Below are 14097 nucleotides of genomic sequence, written 5' to 3'. Positions count from 1 at the left end.
TGTATGTGTGTAAATTTTACATTCTATATGCGTGTGTGTATTATATCGTATATATATACAGAAGGTGAGAGCAAAAAAGAACACGTATAGGTAGGTAGTCGTCGTCGTCTACTAAGCGTGCGGAGGCGACGAAACCTTACAAAAGCTCGCTCGCTCGCTCGCTCGCGCTGCAGAGAGAGAGAGAGGGAGAAAGGTACCCAAGAACGGTATGTATATGGACGAAAAAGAAAGCTCGCACGTAATAATCGCGCGACGAATGCGCACACTGGGGGCTTAGTGTATTTGTTGAAACAGAAAAAAGGCAAAAAAACAATAACGCGCGTGTACGAACGTATACAACGGGAGGGAAAAAAAAGCAGCCGTGTGTGCCGCACGAAAAATAAAAAAGACGATTGTCTCTCTCGGGTGGAAAAAGATAAAAGAGAGAGAGAGAGAGAGACAGGGAGTCGTCGGCCTTTGAGAGACGAATAAGGTGAAAATAAAAAGAATGCGAATGATAAAAATGAACAACGAACCACCCACCTGAAAGTCGCAGTGTATGATCTCGGCGTCGTCGAGCAATCTGATGGTGGCCCGGTAAACCACCGTGACGTCGTTCTTGCTGCCGAATTTCAACATAATAACAACAACAGCGATGACAACAACAACGAAGAATAACTCTCGATTACAGTGTGATCTATCATCGATCAAGGGTGTCTCCCTGCACGACGATTTCTTTTTCTTCTTTTTTTACGTTTTCTGGATTAAAACTGTACCAACGCTAGCGCATCGCCGGCTGTATGCTCATTACTTCATCCGTATACACAGCGTGTCCAGCGAGAGAGACGACGATCATCAGCAGCAGTTCTTTTCACCCTCGTTTCATCCTCGAGGACGTTGCACGAGCTAATAATAAAACGTCGCTGCTCATGATCGATGATGCGACCGATCGTATTGTATACTTTCCGACTCTTTTTATTTTTTTGCTCTCTTTTCTTTTCGTCGTTATGTACTGCTACTAACTACCACCACCAACACACACGTTGTCGTTGCGTTGCCGCCGATGACAATTAACTATTATTAATTTTGCCGAGATGCGGTGGTATGTGGCAATGCGCGTACGCATACGTACACACGATAACACGGCACACACACACACAAAAACACTACTCTGACACTGACACACACACACACACACACACACACTTGGTACACACACGACGACGAATCGCAGGAGAGGCTGTGCTGCTGCACTTATATATTATACTGGCGGCCGCCTACCGCTGCTGCTGCTGCACTGACATGTACACGCACACCGACGCACACGGATACACACACACACACACAGAGCGCAGAGCTCTCGGAGAGAGAAACTTTTTAGCAGCGCAGCGCACACTGCACACACTTTATCCCGTTATCGTGCGGAGACTATATCGCTACATGTGTGTATGTATGTACGCCGCGAGGCAGAGCAGAGTAACAACACAACACTGCTGCGGATGATCAATCCCCGATGACTTTTTGTGCATTTAACACACAGAGACACACAGCTCTCTCTATCTCTCTTGGCTACTTGCTTCGAACTTTGTTTTGTTTACACATTGTCACGTCGTTGCGGCTCTCTGCATAGTGCGTGTAATGTGTATCGTTTCGCGGCCGCAAAACAGCAAATATGCTCGTGTATGTGTGTACGTATAAATGCACTCACCGATCTGTACGTGTGTGTGTGTGTAACAACACGCGTGGGTAAAACGCGAAAAGCCAAAAAACGACGACGACGACGATAAGCCGCGCGCACGCAGGGAGTGTTGCCGAGAGTTTATGTATTATGCAGTCGCCGCGCGTTGCATATAGGTGCGGGATATGCAGGATTATATATGCGCTCGAAAAGATCGCCGCGCACACACTGGAGAAGTTGGAGTTGGACGACGATGACGATGCGCCGACTATCCGACTCGGCTGCCGCCGACGCCGCCACCACCACCACCACCACCGTCGCCGCCGCCGCTGCCGTTTTTTGCAGATATAGCCTCGTAGTAGCGCGCGTTAGTTACATACCTATATATGCAGCGGAGAAACGGCTAGAGGAGAGTCGATAAACGTAGATATAGGTATACACATAAGCAGCGAGGTATAATGTGTACGTTCCGCGAGAGCCTATGCCACTATACGGTGCAGTGGCTTTTTGCCTTCTCCTCTCCTCGCTCCCTCCCTCCCTCCCTATCCTTTTCACCCTACTGTTCCGCGCGTGTGCACGATATTATTCTTCTATATATATAATATACCATCCGCACCCGCGCCCTCGGTTCTGCAGTGCGCTCAGAGCAGCAACCCACTCAGGCGTACCGCCGGCAGCAGCGGCAGCAGCAGCAGCAGCAGCAGCACCGGGCCGCACCTATACAGTGCGAATAATCCCTTTTCCCGACTGTGCGTGCACTCGTTGTGTGTTGTATTTTCTGTTCTTTCCCCTCTCTCTTCGTTGCGTTGCGTGGCGCGAGAATGCGAAAATGTGTACGGCACTTTGATAACTTGCGAAGTGCATTTTAACGAGCGGTTAATCGTATCGCTGAGTAGATTTCTATTGTTCGAATGGAAGGGAGAATGATATGGACGTTCGATTGTTTCGTTTGAATTTTTCCGTTCGAATTTTACGATTCTGTCATTGTGCCAATACAATCGAATAAATTATTATATTTACTTTTTAATATTAATTCATCAAAAATATGATTTATTTGAAGGACTAACCGATTATTTCCTTAACTTGAAATAAGAAATTCGAAAAAAAAGGAAAACCGCCCCGCAAGCACGCCTCGTTCGAGTTTCGCGTCGGCTGCTAAGCAAGAGATCTCTAGTATTATGACTCCGAAAAAAATATTGTTGTGCTGCCGTGTGCTGCCACCGTCGCGTATGCCGCACTTGCCGACTTGACTTGCGTCGAGTTATACGAGTAGATCGATCTCCGCCGGTGTTGCTGTTCTGGTTTTGACGTGACCCACGTGAATGTAACGCGATCGTACGTAGTAGGTACTCCACTGGTGGTTCGCATTTGACAAATGTCAGTGATATAAGAAGATTGTCCTTTGAAGAAAGAAAATAATAAACAAAACAAAAAATGGGAATCTTGGAGAAGATCGCGGAAATCGAGCGAGAAATCGCACGCACGCAGAAGAACAAAGGTTGGTACACGGCCTTGCGTTAAAGGTTATGTTTACTATCAAAATTTAAAAGGATTTACGAGAGAATGAAAATTTAATGGCCTTGATCGTTCGCAGCGACCGAGTACCATCTGGGTTTGCTCAAGGCCAAGTTGGCCAAGTATCGCTCGCAGCTGCTGGAACCGTCCAAGAAAGCCGGCGAAAAGGGCGAAGGTTTCGACGTGCTCAAGTCCGGCGATGCTCGCGTCGCCCTCATCGGTTTTCCCTCGGTGGGAAAGTCCACCCTGCTGAGCACGCTGACCCACACCGAGTCCGAGGCCGCCTCCTACGAGTTCACGACCCTCACGTGCATACCCGGTGTCATAGAGTACAAAGGTGCCAATATACAGCTCCTCGATTTGCCTGGTATCATCGAAGGTGCTGCTCAGGTGGGTAGAGTTGTTTATGAAAGTTGTTGCTTATCGTTAAAAGCTTTGCTAATTGTTGCTATTTTTGATTCAGGGCAAAGGTAGAGGTCGTCAAGTTATCGCTGTAGCGAGAACAGCTGATTTGGTTCTGATGATGTTGGACGCCACAAAACAAGATGTACAAAGACAACTGTTGGAAAAAGAGTTGGAATCTGTTGGTATAAGATTAAACAAAAGAAAGCCCAACATATATTTCAAAATAAAGAAGGGTGGAGGAATATCGTTCAACTCCACTTGCATTCTTACCAAAGTCGATGAAAAGTTGGTTCAGATGATTCTGCACGAGTATAAAATATTCAATGCCGAAGTGTTATTTAGAGAAGATTGCGGTGCTGATGAATTGATTGATGTCATCAATGCCAATCGTGTGTATCTGCCTTGCCTTTATGTTTATAACAAAATAGATCAAATTTCTATTGAGGAGGTAGACAGGATTGCAAGACAGCCAAATAGTGTTGTTGTCAGGTAAATTTTACATTTTAATTCCTTCTTATTTGATACTTACAATTAGGTCCTAAAAATATTTATTTTTTACAGTTGTAATATGAAGTTGAATTTGGACTTTTTGCTAGAAACTCTGTGGGAGTATTTAGCTTTGATAAGAGTTTACACAAAAAAACCTGGACAGCCACCAGATTTTGATGATGGACTTATTTTAAGAAAAGGTGTCACTGTAGAACATGTATGCCATGCCATTCACCGTACATTAGCTGAACAATTTAAATATGCATTAGTTTGGGTAAATATCATTTCTTTATCAACATTCAATTCGTCTCTTCTGAATATAAATAATAAAATATTTACTTATGCAGGGTACAAGTACAAAATACTCCCCTCAGAGAGTTGGTTTACAACATACAATGGCTGATGAAGATGTCATTCAAGTTATGAAAAAATAAACAGTTTGGAGCTGTGAGGCTTATTGAACTTTGAAAACTGGAAAATTTTCTATTTTTAAAAAGTGCATGTGTTATACAATCTAGTTTTAAACGGATATTCAATTAGGAATGATTAATGAATTGACTAAAAAGAGTATTCATGTTATGAAATGCTTTTATCAACTTGGAACAACACTTTGTTCTAGATCACACAAAACCTGATGCTATATATTGTTTTATAAATAAAAAATTTTATTCAAACCTTTGTTTCAACTTATTTTTTTATTTTGAAAAACATTTTAACTCATTTGCAATGAGCAAATATTATTACAATATTCAGTGACATATTTAACCAAAGTAAACAATAATAGATGCATTTATTCTACAAAAATCTAATCTATAACATTGGTCTAATCTTAAGTAACCTTGAAATTTGTTTTCGAGTCATATTTCTGTCACCAGGTACTAGGATACCTTTTTGTTGAGCTGCTTTACTTTCTGCTGACTCTTTCAGGTACTTTTTATAACAACCATTGAAAGCAGAAACTTCTTTTTGACACAATTTATTTTCATAATCGTTCTCTTTCAAACAAGCGATAACCAAGGACATTTCATATAAGCAATCACCAGCTAAAAATACAAAGTTGCTTTATTATTCATATGTAATTTTTAAATTCCAAAACACTGCAACGCGAAATCGTACCTTTGGATTTGTCATGTTTTCCTGAAACTCTATCCTTCAGTTTCAAAGGGAGAATCGCTTGGAAAACTGTGGCATTGGGTGGTTGAGGCTTTCTGCCTCTTCCAGGAGCACGAAATGCGAACAATTTATCCGTCAACCACATCTTCTGCAAAATTCATCAAAATACTCTATTATTACCAAACTCCCAAACGAGGCGCAGGTTATGTTAATTCGTAGCTTCGGCATCGATTATCGAAGCTTCGATTTTACGATTTTTGCAAAACACAAAAAAATGTTTCACCTTTGCACTTACTTTGAGCCTGTGTTTTAAAATGAATTCACAAATGTACTGCAAGTGAGTGCAAAATAAACAAAAAAGCGAATCGCTGCGCGACACCGCTCATGTGAATCGCGGCGTCTGCTACGGGACTAGTGAAAAATGCAACGAGAGTTAAGCTCGCAGATCGTCCGATGGCAGCATCGTACAGACGATAGATGTCAAATCGTCACAGCAGCGCAATGTATACCAACTATGATGCCAATAAAAACTTACTAAACTAACTAACTGTCAAATCGTCATGTCAATGAAAATTATAAACTCTAACACTTAAAATTTTAAATAATTTATAATTTTAATCTGGACGAGCGTAGTCGATTTTTAGCTTTAAGTTCTTTGAAATTTTACAAATTAGGATATGATTTATTTTCATTCATAGCTTGAAAAGGACAAGAGGGATAAATGAATAACAATTTTTTAAATGCTGGAAAAATAGTCTTCATTAACCACTTTTTTTATCATTTCCTTTTCACATTCACATTTCAACATAGTTATCGTAGCATCACATTATAATTCTTGGAACATTTAACGTCGTTTATACCGCAGCCCAAGACATCAGATATTTTTTATTTTTCCATTTATAATAATTATAGCTAATAATAAAAAGCCTTTGTTTCGCATTACTTTTTTTCTCAAGCAGAAGTGGAAGCGGGAATTTTTACATTTTTTTTCGTTCTATACGTAATAGGACATCGATCAATTGTCAGTAGCAACATAAATATTCAATCTGGCAATGTTATAATCATACTTTTACATAAGAAAGTGTGTCTGTATGGTTTCCACTTTGTCTTGAAAAAAAATTTGATTTCATACATTTATCGTAATTGATTAAATAATATTACATAAGCCATCATTTCTTATTCATACTTTAATTTACACCAAAGATCCTGATAATATTAATAAAATGTGGACGTTGCAAAAGTCATAAAAATATTATTACTCTACTTTTAAAAAAGTTGCACAGCAACATTCATGAAACACTCAATTGGACTCACTTATGAACAGATTTACAACATAAGCATTACGAGTAATATTAAAAATTTCAATAATTATGCATTCATTATTTATTTCCCGTATTTAAATATAAACCACACTACATACAAGTACAGAACTACGAAAATATAATAAAAAAAAAACTTAGATGTAGCTACAAAATTGTAGTCTAAAAATGTTTACTTCTGGAAAAATTAATGGAATGTCAACTAAATTTAATGATGATCATATAGGACCAGAGGCAGCTAATTGAAGTCTACAAAAACTCAGACTATATTGAAATAGAATAATAATTATGTAAAATATCACTATATACAATTTAATTGAACATCATAAATCTGCACAACTGGCGGAGGTACAACATTTATAATTTAAAAAAAGATAAGATGAACATATCAAGAGGAAAAGTAATTACTCTGAGTATTTGGAACCCTCAATGAATTCTTTCTCTCTGAATATACATACATATTTACAATTTATGCAATATGTTTAGCTTAACAATAATTTCAAACACAGGACGTTGTACAGTTCACATGGCATATGTATAACTCATATCCATTTCATTATGTAAACTAACCACTATATGCACAATGTATATTTCACTATATGTACAATTGTGATGTTATTCAAAATATACTTTTATAGATATTAAAATTTGAATATAATTTTTATATTCATAAAGTTGATTTTTTTTTTTACTTTTTATACAAAGTATTTTCACGCTCATTAAACAACTCAGCATACATACAACCTAATTGTGTAAATTACAGTGTACTAAAATGTGCATATTGCTTGAATCACTTAAAAAATTAATTTTAAGTACAATTAAACGGTATTTCTCAATAAACAAGAATGGAAAGTGATTGACATCCAGAATTTTTTTTGTCATTTTTAAAGGTACAAAATTTACCAAGGCACTGTAAATTGAAAATGAAAAAATTGTATGATACAATTCAAAAATAACCGAGACAAACTTTGACCGAATTTTATATTACAATATACCATTTTTACACTATAAATAATTTTTCATAGCTCAAAGCTCTCCAATAACTTATTTTTTTACCATACTTTTATTTAATTTTATTTGAATGTAAAATTGAAAAATTATACTTAACAAACGCCATTTTAAAATACAAATTGAGCTTTGGAAATCAGCAAATATATATAAAAAGCATTTATAAGAATGCAATCAACTAATACGATTGTTCGTTTGTTAGTATAATTTAAAAACTGGCTTTTTTTATAAAAAGTTATACACATGATTCCTAAAGTCAGAGACACATCAACGCTCCATATTTTTATGAATCACTATTTCATACTTTTTTCGTTCTCTCTAACAAGTAACTTTGTTACTCTTTTGTTTATAAATAAGATGACATCTTTAGATTTAACAATGTCACATTATGCTAGTTCGGTGATTTTACATAAGTAATTCACTGTGTTTATGACAAGTTCAAATCATATTATTATAAGTGATGATTATTTGCAATTATATTCTTCTTTTTTAAATAATATGCAATATAATTTTCTTTAATTTCTATCTTTAACAAATTTACACATAACGAAGTGTTTTGAAAATGTCTTTTTTTGAAATAAATAATTTTTAGTTTCCAACTTCGAGATTGAAGATTAAAAAAATAATAATAAACAAATGAAACAAGATCATTCAATAATTAAATATGTTCAAATAAATACATAGCCAAACACTTGAAAATCTCAAGTAGTAATCATGCATTTCATTTTCGTAGCAACTCTGACTGACATACAGATCAATATGATTCTATGACAGTGTTCAACATCTACGATGATAAGCAGTAGACATTTGTCAACTTACCATCGAAAAAATATATAAATCTTGAATAAACTTTTTCAATGAAGCATAAAATTACTATAATTTTTTACTTCAATTTCTTGAGCTCTCAGACAAAAATCAACTTTTTGCCGTCTTCTCTCGCTTTTATCGGAAGCAGCTGCACAATGCAATATTGCACAGACGACCCAAGATATTTTTACATATCTCGTCTTGCTTCTAAATAATCAACCGTTCATTAATCTTTGCGTGCTTTCCTCTTGTTTTTCTTTGCTGGTTTTGCCTCGTTCCAAGAATCTGTGGATAGGAAAAAAAATTATATAAATAAAAATTACGCACAGAAGTTTCGACCGAAAAAAAAGCAACAAAAAAAACAAAGATATCTACGTACCGGCATCGTTGGAAGCTGGCTGAGCCTCTTTAGCCTTGACTTCTTTCTCTTTGGTCTCGGCCTCGACGGCTACCGGAGCTTCTGGAACTGCCGGGGTCTTTTTCGCCTCGACGACCACCGCTGGCTCGCTGGCGGCAGCGGCGGCTTCGACCTTCTGGTTCTCGGCGTTCTTCTTGCCCTTCTTGCCCTTTCCGGTCTTCTTCTCCTCGACGACCTTCTCCACCGTCTTCTCTTCGACCTTTTCCTTGGTCTCGATGTCTTCCTTGATCTTTTCGGCGACCTTTTCTTCGGCTACCTGATCGGCGACCGGCTCCAAGACGACCTCTTTGTCGACTTTCTCCTTGAGCTCCTTGTTCTCGGTTTCCTTGGCTACCTTGTCCTTGACAGCGGCTCTCTTCTGGTCCTTGTTGTTGGCGTTGTTGGTGGCATCTGCTTTCTTGGCCTTCTTGTTGTTCTTTTTCGGTGTCACGATCTCTTCCTCCTTCTTCTTCTTCATCATTCTATCCTTGCGAGAATAAGCTTGCTCCCAATCACCTGTGGATTCGGAAAAATTCATCGTTAAACGGATGCAAATTCATGATTATCGATTTACAGGCAATCCTATATAAAATATCATCAACGCACCTTCATCGTAATCGATCGGCTTCTCTTGGGCATTCTTCAAGTTTTTCTTATTCTTGGCCTGCTCGTTCTCCTTGACGACGACCTTTTCCTTCTTGGTCTTGGGCTGCTCGTCTTGCTTCTTCTGCTGCTGCTGCTCCTTGGTCTCGGCCTTCTTGGCAGCGGCGGTGGTCTCCACCTTGGTCGTACGCTTGGGGCTCGTCTTTTCCGCAGCCACCTGACCATTGGCCGCGCGCTGAAAATTGAAAATTCCCCCCGCGAAATTAGCTCGAGTTTATAAATAAAGCAATATAATATTGAAGGTGCTACTGCGACGCGCGCGCGCGCTCGAGTTTTCGGGCTCTATTGTGTGCATACCTAGCTCTCCTAAGAGGTCGAGTAATCATTTCATTTATTTTATTATTTGGCTATTGTGCAACGCAGCCGTCACGCAATGCGTGCACTTGAAAAAGCGAAAGAGGTACATCGTGGCGTCCAATCTTTATCGTTAACCCTGTCGTTACACAGTTGACCTGATTATCAATTATACGATGTCGCGAGCCTTTTTATCAGCTCTCGAGCATACAGTACGTATGTGTATTCACGCGGCGAAGCATCCGAGACGATGGCGACGACGGTGCAGTGTATACATTATATACGTTCGATTAGATAGAGAAAAATTATCGACCCTGCGCGAGAGGTATACATGAAAGTGTATCGAGACATTTATCGGCGCGCGCGCTCGCGACGAACCAAAAATGACTCCGTACGCGGCTAACATATGGCTCGGCTTTTTGCCGCCGGAGCTTCCTCTAGAATTATAATTAAATTACACGTAGACTATGCACCGCGATCGAGCCGTACGCGCGTGCCAAAAAAGGCACACGAGCTCTGTGTAGCACGTACGATCGTCTCGAGCTTTTTGGGGAAAATTTTGGGAAATACAGCGGCGCTCGTTCTCGATCTCTGATCTGCGCGAAAAAAAAAGAATATTCAGGCGAGAGAGAGAGAGAGAGAGAGCAGCGAGTGTATGTATATTTATATTTATATACACGCGTACAGGTGGTCAAAAAAAGAGAGAGAGAAAGAGAGAGGGAGAGAAAAATGCCAAGTCGTGCGAGTGTAGAAGAGGAAGAAGAGGCCGCGTGGCATTGAAGACGCGCAGGTAACGTGCTATACCTCGTACACATACGCGCGTTAAAGTATGTGTTTGCGCGAAGAGAGTCGATCACATACACATACGTAAACATAACACACGGACATAGCTGGGTGACGCTTTCGAGAGAATCTCTCTCTAAACATTTCTTCTTCTTTTTTTTTCCCATAATATGTATGGAACTACGACGAGGACGTGGTCGATGACCCGTTATAAAAGTTGGATAATGCGATATAAAGAAGAGGAGAGAGATCGATGGGATTTTATTTGATTTTTTTTTTTTTTCGAAACAGGTGAGACGAGCGCACACGTGTGTGTACGTACATCGTGTATTACGTGCGCGCGAGGAGGTTCGCAATATACGTATATATGCACCGATACAGAGATATAATATCGCGAGTGTGGCACGATTATTGTTAAACCCGCACGTATATATTTGCGGCACGACGACGATCTTTTCCAATCTTCGAAATGTGTGTGCGTATATAATATACGTGCTGTCATGCCGATATTCCGAGCGAGCGAGCACAGCATATATTATATACGTGCATTTGGCTGTATATATACGAAACGCGAGTCAAAGAATTCGTCGCCGAAGCGAAGCTCGAGCGCGAAAAAAGAGAGGCATACGACGAGTACATATATAGGAGAAACGCGAAGTAAAGAGCAAAAAAAAAAGAGGCGAACGTATTGTTTTCCATTAGCGATTGAATAATGCGGGCACTTAATGTATCGTACGTACATGCGCGATATCGGAAATTACCAAACGACGAACGTTATGTATATATGCATATTGGCTGTATATGTACGCTGGCGATGGGAAAAGTAGATATGTTAATTTCTTTGATTTTTCTCTCCTCCTTTTTTTTTCTTTTTTTTAACGGCCTCGTCGTAACGATTCGATGACGCGATTGCGACACGACGACGACGACGACGTGTAGTTGAGAGAGAGAGAGAGAAAATCGGAGCGTGGCAATAATTTTTAAAGAGACACTCGCATTAAGAATGGACAAAAGGGCAATTATCAACGAATACGTTATTTCGTATAATAAACGAGATCGCCGATTCGTTCGTATACGGTTTATATTATATGCGCCGAGAGAAAGAGACGTCGACGACGACGAATGACCATCAATGTGTATGACTTGCACTATACACATCGTGTGTGTGTGTCTGTTATATGCACTGTATATTCGCATGAGTGTGTGTCTTATAACTGTCTCTCTCTCTCTCTATATGACGTGTGCTGCATCGCGCCGGTTGACATTCACTCCGGCCGCGGACGGACGTACGGACGGACGGAGGCAGGCAGTAGCCACCAGCAGCAGCAGCCACAACAACGAGACAAGAAAACGACGAAGAAAAAGGCAGAAAAGAGAGAAAGAGAGAAAACTCCAATGTTGTCTCTCTCTTGGCCTCGTTGACCGTCGAATTTCATTATAATTTAAAGGTATAGAGAATAACGCGCGGTATGGCAGCCACTGGCTGTTCGCTCGAGAACCAGAGAGAGAGAGAGAGAGAGAGAGAGAGAGAAGCGAAATTTTTTTATTTTTTCACACACATATTCGCAGAGAGAGAGAGATACACGCGAGCAAGCTTGTTGTGTACGACGCGAGTCACGCGCGTTATACATATGGGCGACACAACGATGACGACGATGGCAAAAGGAATGCGCGTGTGCAGGTACAACAACACACACGCACACACACATGTATTTTCTATGTAACGCACACGCCTTTCTCGCTACAATAATCGTTGCGTTTTTTTTTCTTTATTGCCTATTTATTATTGCTTTTGGCCCGTAAACTGTGCGCGGCGCGGCGCGCTGCCGTTGCTCCGCGATAACGGTAATGACCGTATATCGTATAATACACACACATACATACGCACACATATACAGGTGTTATTATTATACACACAATGCAAAAAGCGGAGCAAAGTAAGAGAGAGAGAGAGCGCAGCGCGACTTTGGTATGCACGCGCGCAAACGGGGCGGCCGAGAGAGTCTCTCTCTCGCTTGGCCGCGACGGCGGCCGACAGTATCAAAAATCCAACATATGCCAAGAAATCGTACCGATTATAATGTGCAGCACACCGCGAGACGAGGCCTAAAAACGTAGACGACGACGGCCGCGAGCGCTACTCTCTCCTCGTCGTGTAGTGTCCCCGCGCGCGCGCGAGAAATAGGTATATTTATAGGACCGGACGACAGCTCTCATTGTTGATTTTATTTTCCAGGCGATTGTTTTTTTTTTTCTCGTACCATGCGGCATATGGAAACTATTTTGGAAGGTGTCGATGTACACTTGCCAGTCGGATCGAACCGATAATCTTTGTGGCTTTTTTTAAGAGAGCGAGAGAGAGAGAGAGAGATCGATGACGATGATGGATGGGAGAATCGCGAGCGTCTCGTATGTATATGTGTCGCCAACGAGTCAAAAAAATGATTCCTCGCGCGACCCATGCTCGTGTGTAACATATCGATTCGCGTGTAACGCGTATGGCACACGCACGAAATGCAACGCGCGGAGAGTGCAGTGCAGTACCTATATTATGCAGACATGTGTGTGTATATGTGTGCTGCGCTGCGCTGCAGAAAAACCGTCGTCTTAACCTCCAAACGCTTTTCTCTCTCTTTCTCTCTCATACATACATATACGCGTATGTATAATGACCCGTGTGTGTGCGTCGCGCATACATTTATTTTTTTCCTTATCGCGCACAGCTGGTGCCTTACGAGAGATAAGAGAGAGAGACGAAGAAAGAAAGAAAGAAAGCGAATCAGAGAGAGAGAAATCTCGGTGAGAAAGAGCAAAATTTCGAAATGGCAAACTTGTGTCCAAAAAATGTGCATACGCGAGCTAATGTTGATGCGCGCGTACAGGCTTGGGTGCCTATATACGTACCCGTATCGCGTTATACAAAATATAAATACGGAGCAGCCCGCGGCATCGTCCATCCATCCATCCAATGCAGTGCATGCGTGCATCCACGTACCTTTTCCTTGCTCTTGGACTTCTTCTTCGTCTGGACCTTGCGCTCGGCTACGTCGGCCTGGGCCGACAGATGGGCGAAGGGCGGCTGCTCGGCCTTCCTGAAGCCGAACGCGAACACTAGGACGGCACAGACCAGCACCAGTACGACCGGCACCGCGTACACGGTATGCTGCAGCAGATCCATCATCATGATAATATCGGTGGGCAAGAGAGTAACTTTTATCGCACGAACGATGGTTTGTGACTTTTTGGATTGTGTGCCGTGTGTTGTGTGTGTATACGATACGGAGGGAGGGTCTCACTCGATCGTCGTCGAACGCGCGCGACTCGTATATGCGGATAATATATATATATACCACTGCTCTGCTCTCGAGCTCTCGCTACCGACTGACTGCGGTGGCGATGATTGTGTATTATATTGGGTATATGCTGCTTTTAATGTGTATATATAAAGTGTGCCTTCTGCCGCTGACTGGCTGGCTGGCTGACTGCTCCGAAAAAGAAAAGTCGTGCACTGCCCCGTGCGCTGCTGCTGCTGCTGCTGCCTGAGCGAGAGAGTCGAACTATAGGTATATTATACACATCGACACACACACATTCGCAACGAGGCACAGTATCGGTGCTTACATGTGTTGACGCTCTGATGCAATGTA

At 41.1% G+C, this 14097-nt stretch overlaps 4 protein-coding genes across 5 annotated transcripts in view; 1 reads left to right on the top strand and 3 right to left on the bottom strand.

Moving 5' to 3' along the window:
* The window catches only part of LOC106659883 (FERM domain-containing protein 5), a 65679-nt gene extending 64511 nt beyond the window's left edge, over positions 1-1168 (bottom strand). For both annotated transcript variants that reach the window (XM_014382622.1, XM_014382623.1), the window contains exon 1: positions 523-1168. In XM_014382622.1, the coding sequence (XP_014238108.1) occupies positions 523-618 (96 nt within the window). In that variant the 5' untranslated portion in view covers positions 619-1168. The remainder of the gene's footprint in view (positions 1-522) is intronic.
* A 1737-nt stretch (positions 1169-2905) lies between these two features.
* On the top strand, positions 2906-4729 carry LOC106659784 (developmentally-regulated GTP-binding protein 2). Its single transcript, XM_014382475.2, has 5 exons — positions 2906-3155; positions 3252-3562; positions 3636-4066; positions 4139-4340; positions 4414-4729. Exons 1-5 carry the CDS (start codon positions 3092-3094, stop codon positions 4498-4500), a joined length of 1095 nt encoding a protein of 364 aa, XP_014237961.1. The 5' UTR covers positions 2906-3091; the 3' UTR covers positions 4501-4729.
* A 13-nt stretch (positions 4730-4742) lies between these two features.
* Positions 4743-5760, bottom strand: LOC106659785 (coiled-coil-helix-coiled-coil-helix domain-containing protein 1). The gene is made up of 3 exons (XM_014382477.2): positions 5475-5760; positions 5183-5327; positions 4743-5109 (listed from the first exon to the last, which is right to left on the bottom strand). The coding sequence occupies exons 2-3, from the start codon at positions 5322-5324 to the stop codon at positions 4877-4879; spliced, it is 375 nt and encodes a 124-aa protein (XP_014237963.1). The 5' UTR covers positions 5325-5327; positions 5475-5760; the 3' UTR covers positions 4743-4876.
* A 1842-nt stretch (positions 5761-7602) lies between these two features.
* On the bottom strand, positions 7603-13919 carry LOC106659823 (stress response protein NST1-like). The gene is made up of 4 exons (XM_014382535.2): positions 13446-13919; positions 9317-9548; positions 8693-9226; positions 7603-8598 (listed from the first exon to the last, which is right to left on the bottom strand). Exons 1-4 carry the CDS (start codon positions 13632-13634, stop codon positions 8540-8542), a joined length of 1014 nt encoding a protein of 337 aa, XP_014238021.1. The 5' UTR covers positions 13635-13919; the 3' UTR covers positions 7603-8539.
* Between the last annotated feature and the right edge of the window lie 178 nt (positions 13920-14097).

Source organism: Trichogramma pretiosum, unplaced genomic scaffold (assembly GCF_000599845.2).
Source record: "Trichogramma pretiosum strain Unisexual culture from Peru unplaced genomic scaffold, Tpre_2.0 scaffold21, whole genome shotgun sequence".
NCBI classification, from domain to species: domain Eukaryota; kingdom Metazoa; phylum Arthropoda; class Insecta; order Hymenoptera; family Trichogrammatidae; genus Trichogramma; species Trichogramma pretiosum.
This window is presented reverse-complemented; position numbering and strand designations above follow the sequence as displayed.

Bases quoted from the DNA above. Each gene is read 5' to 3' on its own strand.
- LOC106659784 (XM_014382475.2), top strand. From the start codon at position 3,092: ATGGGAATCTTGGAGAAGATCGCGGAAATCGAGCGAGAAATCGCACGC. The intron at 3,156-3,251 runs GTTGGTACACGG...GATCGTTCGCAG, and splicing joins ACGCACGCAGAAGAACAAAG to CGACCGAGTACCATCTGGGT. The intron at 3,563-3,635 runs GTGGGTAGAGTT...TTTTTGATTCAG, and splicing joins TCATCGAAGGTGCTGCTCAG to GGCAAAGGTAGAGGTCGTCA.
- LOC106659785 (XM_014382477.2), bottom strand. From the start codon at position 5,324: ATGTGGTTGACGGATAAATTGTTCGCATTTCGTGCTCCTGGAAGAGGC. The intron at 5,110-5,182 runs GTACGATTTCGC...TTGTATTTTTAG, and splicing joins AAAACATGACAAATCCAAAG to CTGGTGATTGCTTATATGAA.
- LOC106659823 (XM_014382535.2), bottom strand. From the start codon at position 13,634: ATGATGATGGATCTGCTGCAGCATACCGTGTACGCGGTGCCGGTCGTA. The intron at 9,549-13,445 runs GTACGTGGATGC...TTCAATTTTCAG, and splicing joins AGTCCAAGAGCAAGGAAAAG to CGCGCGGCCAATGGTCAGGT. The intron at 8,599-8,692 runs GTACGTAGATAT...TCCTATCCACAG, and splicing joins GCCAGCTTCCAACGATGCCG to ATTCTTGGAACGAGGCAAAA.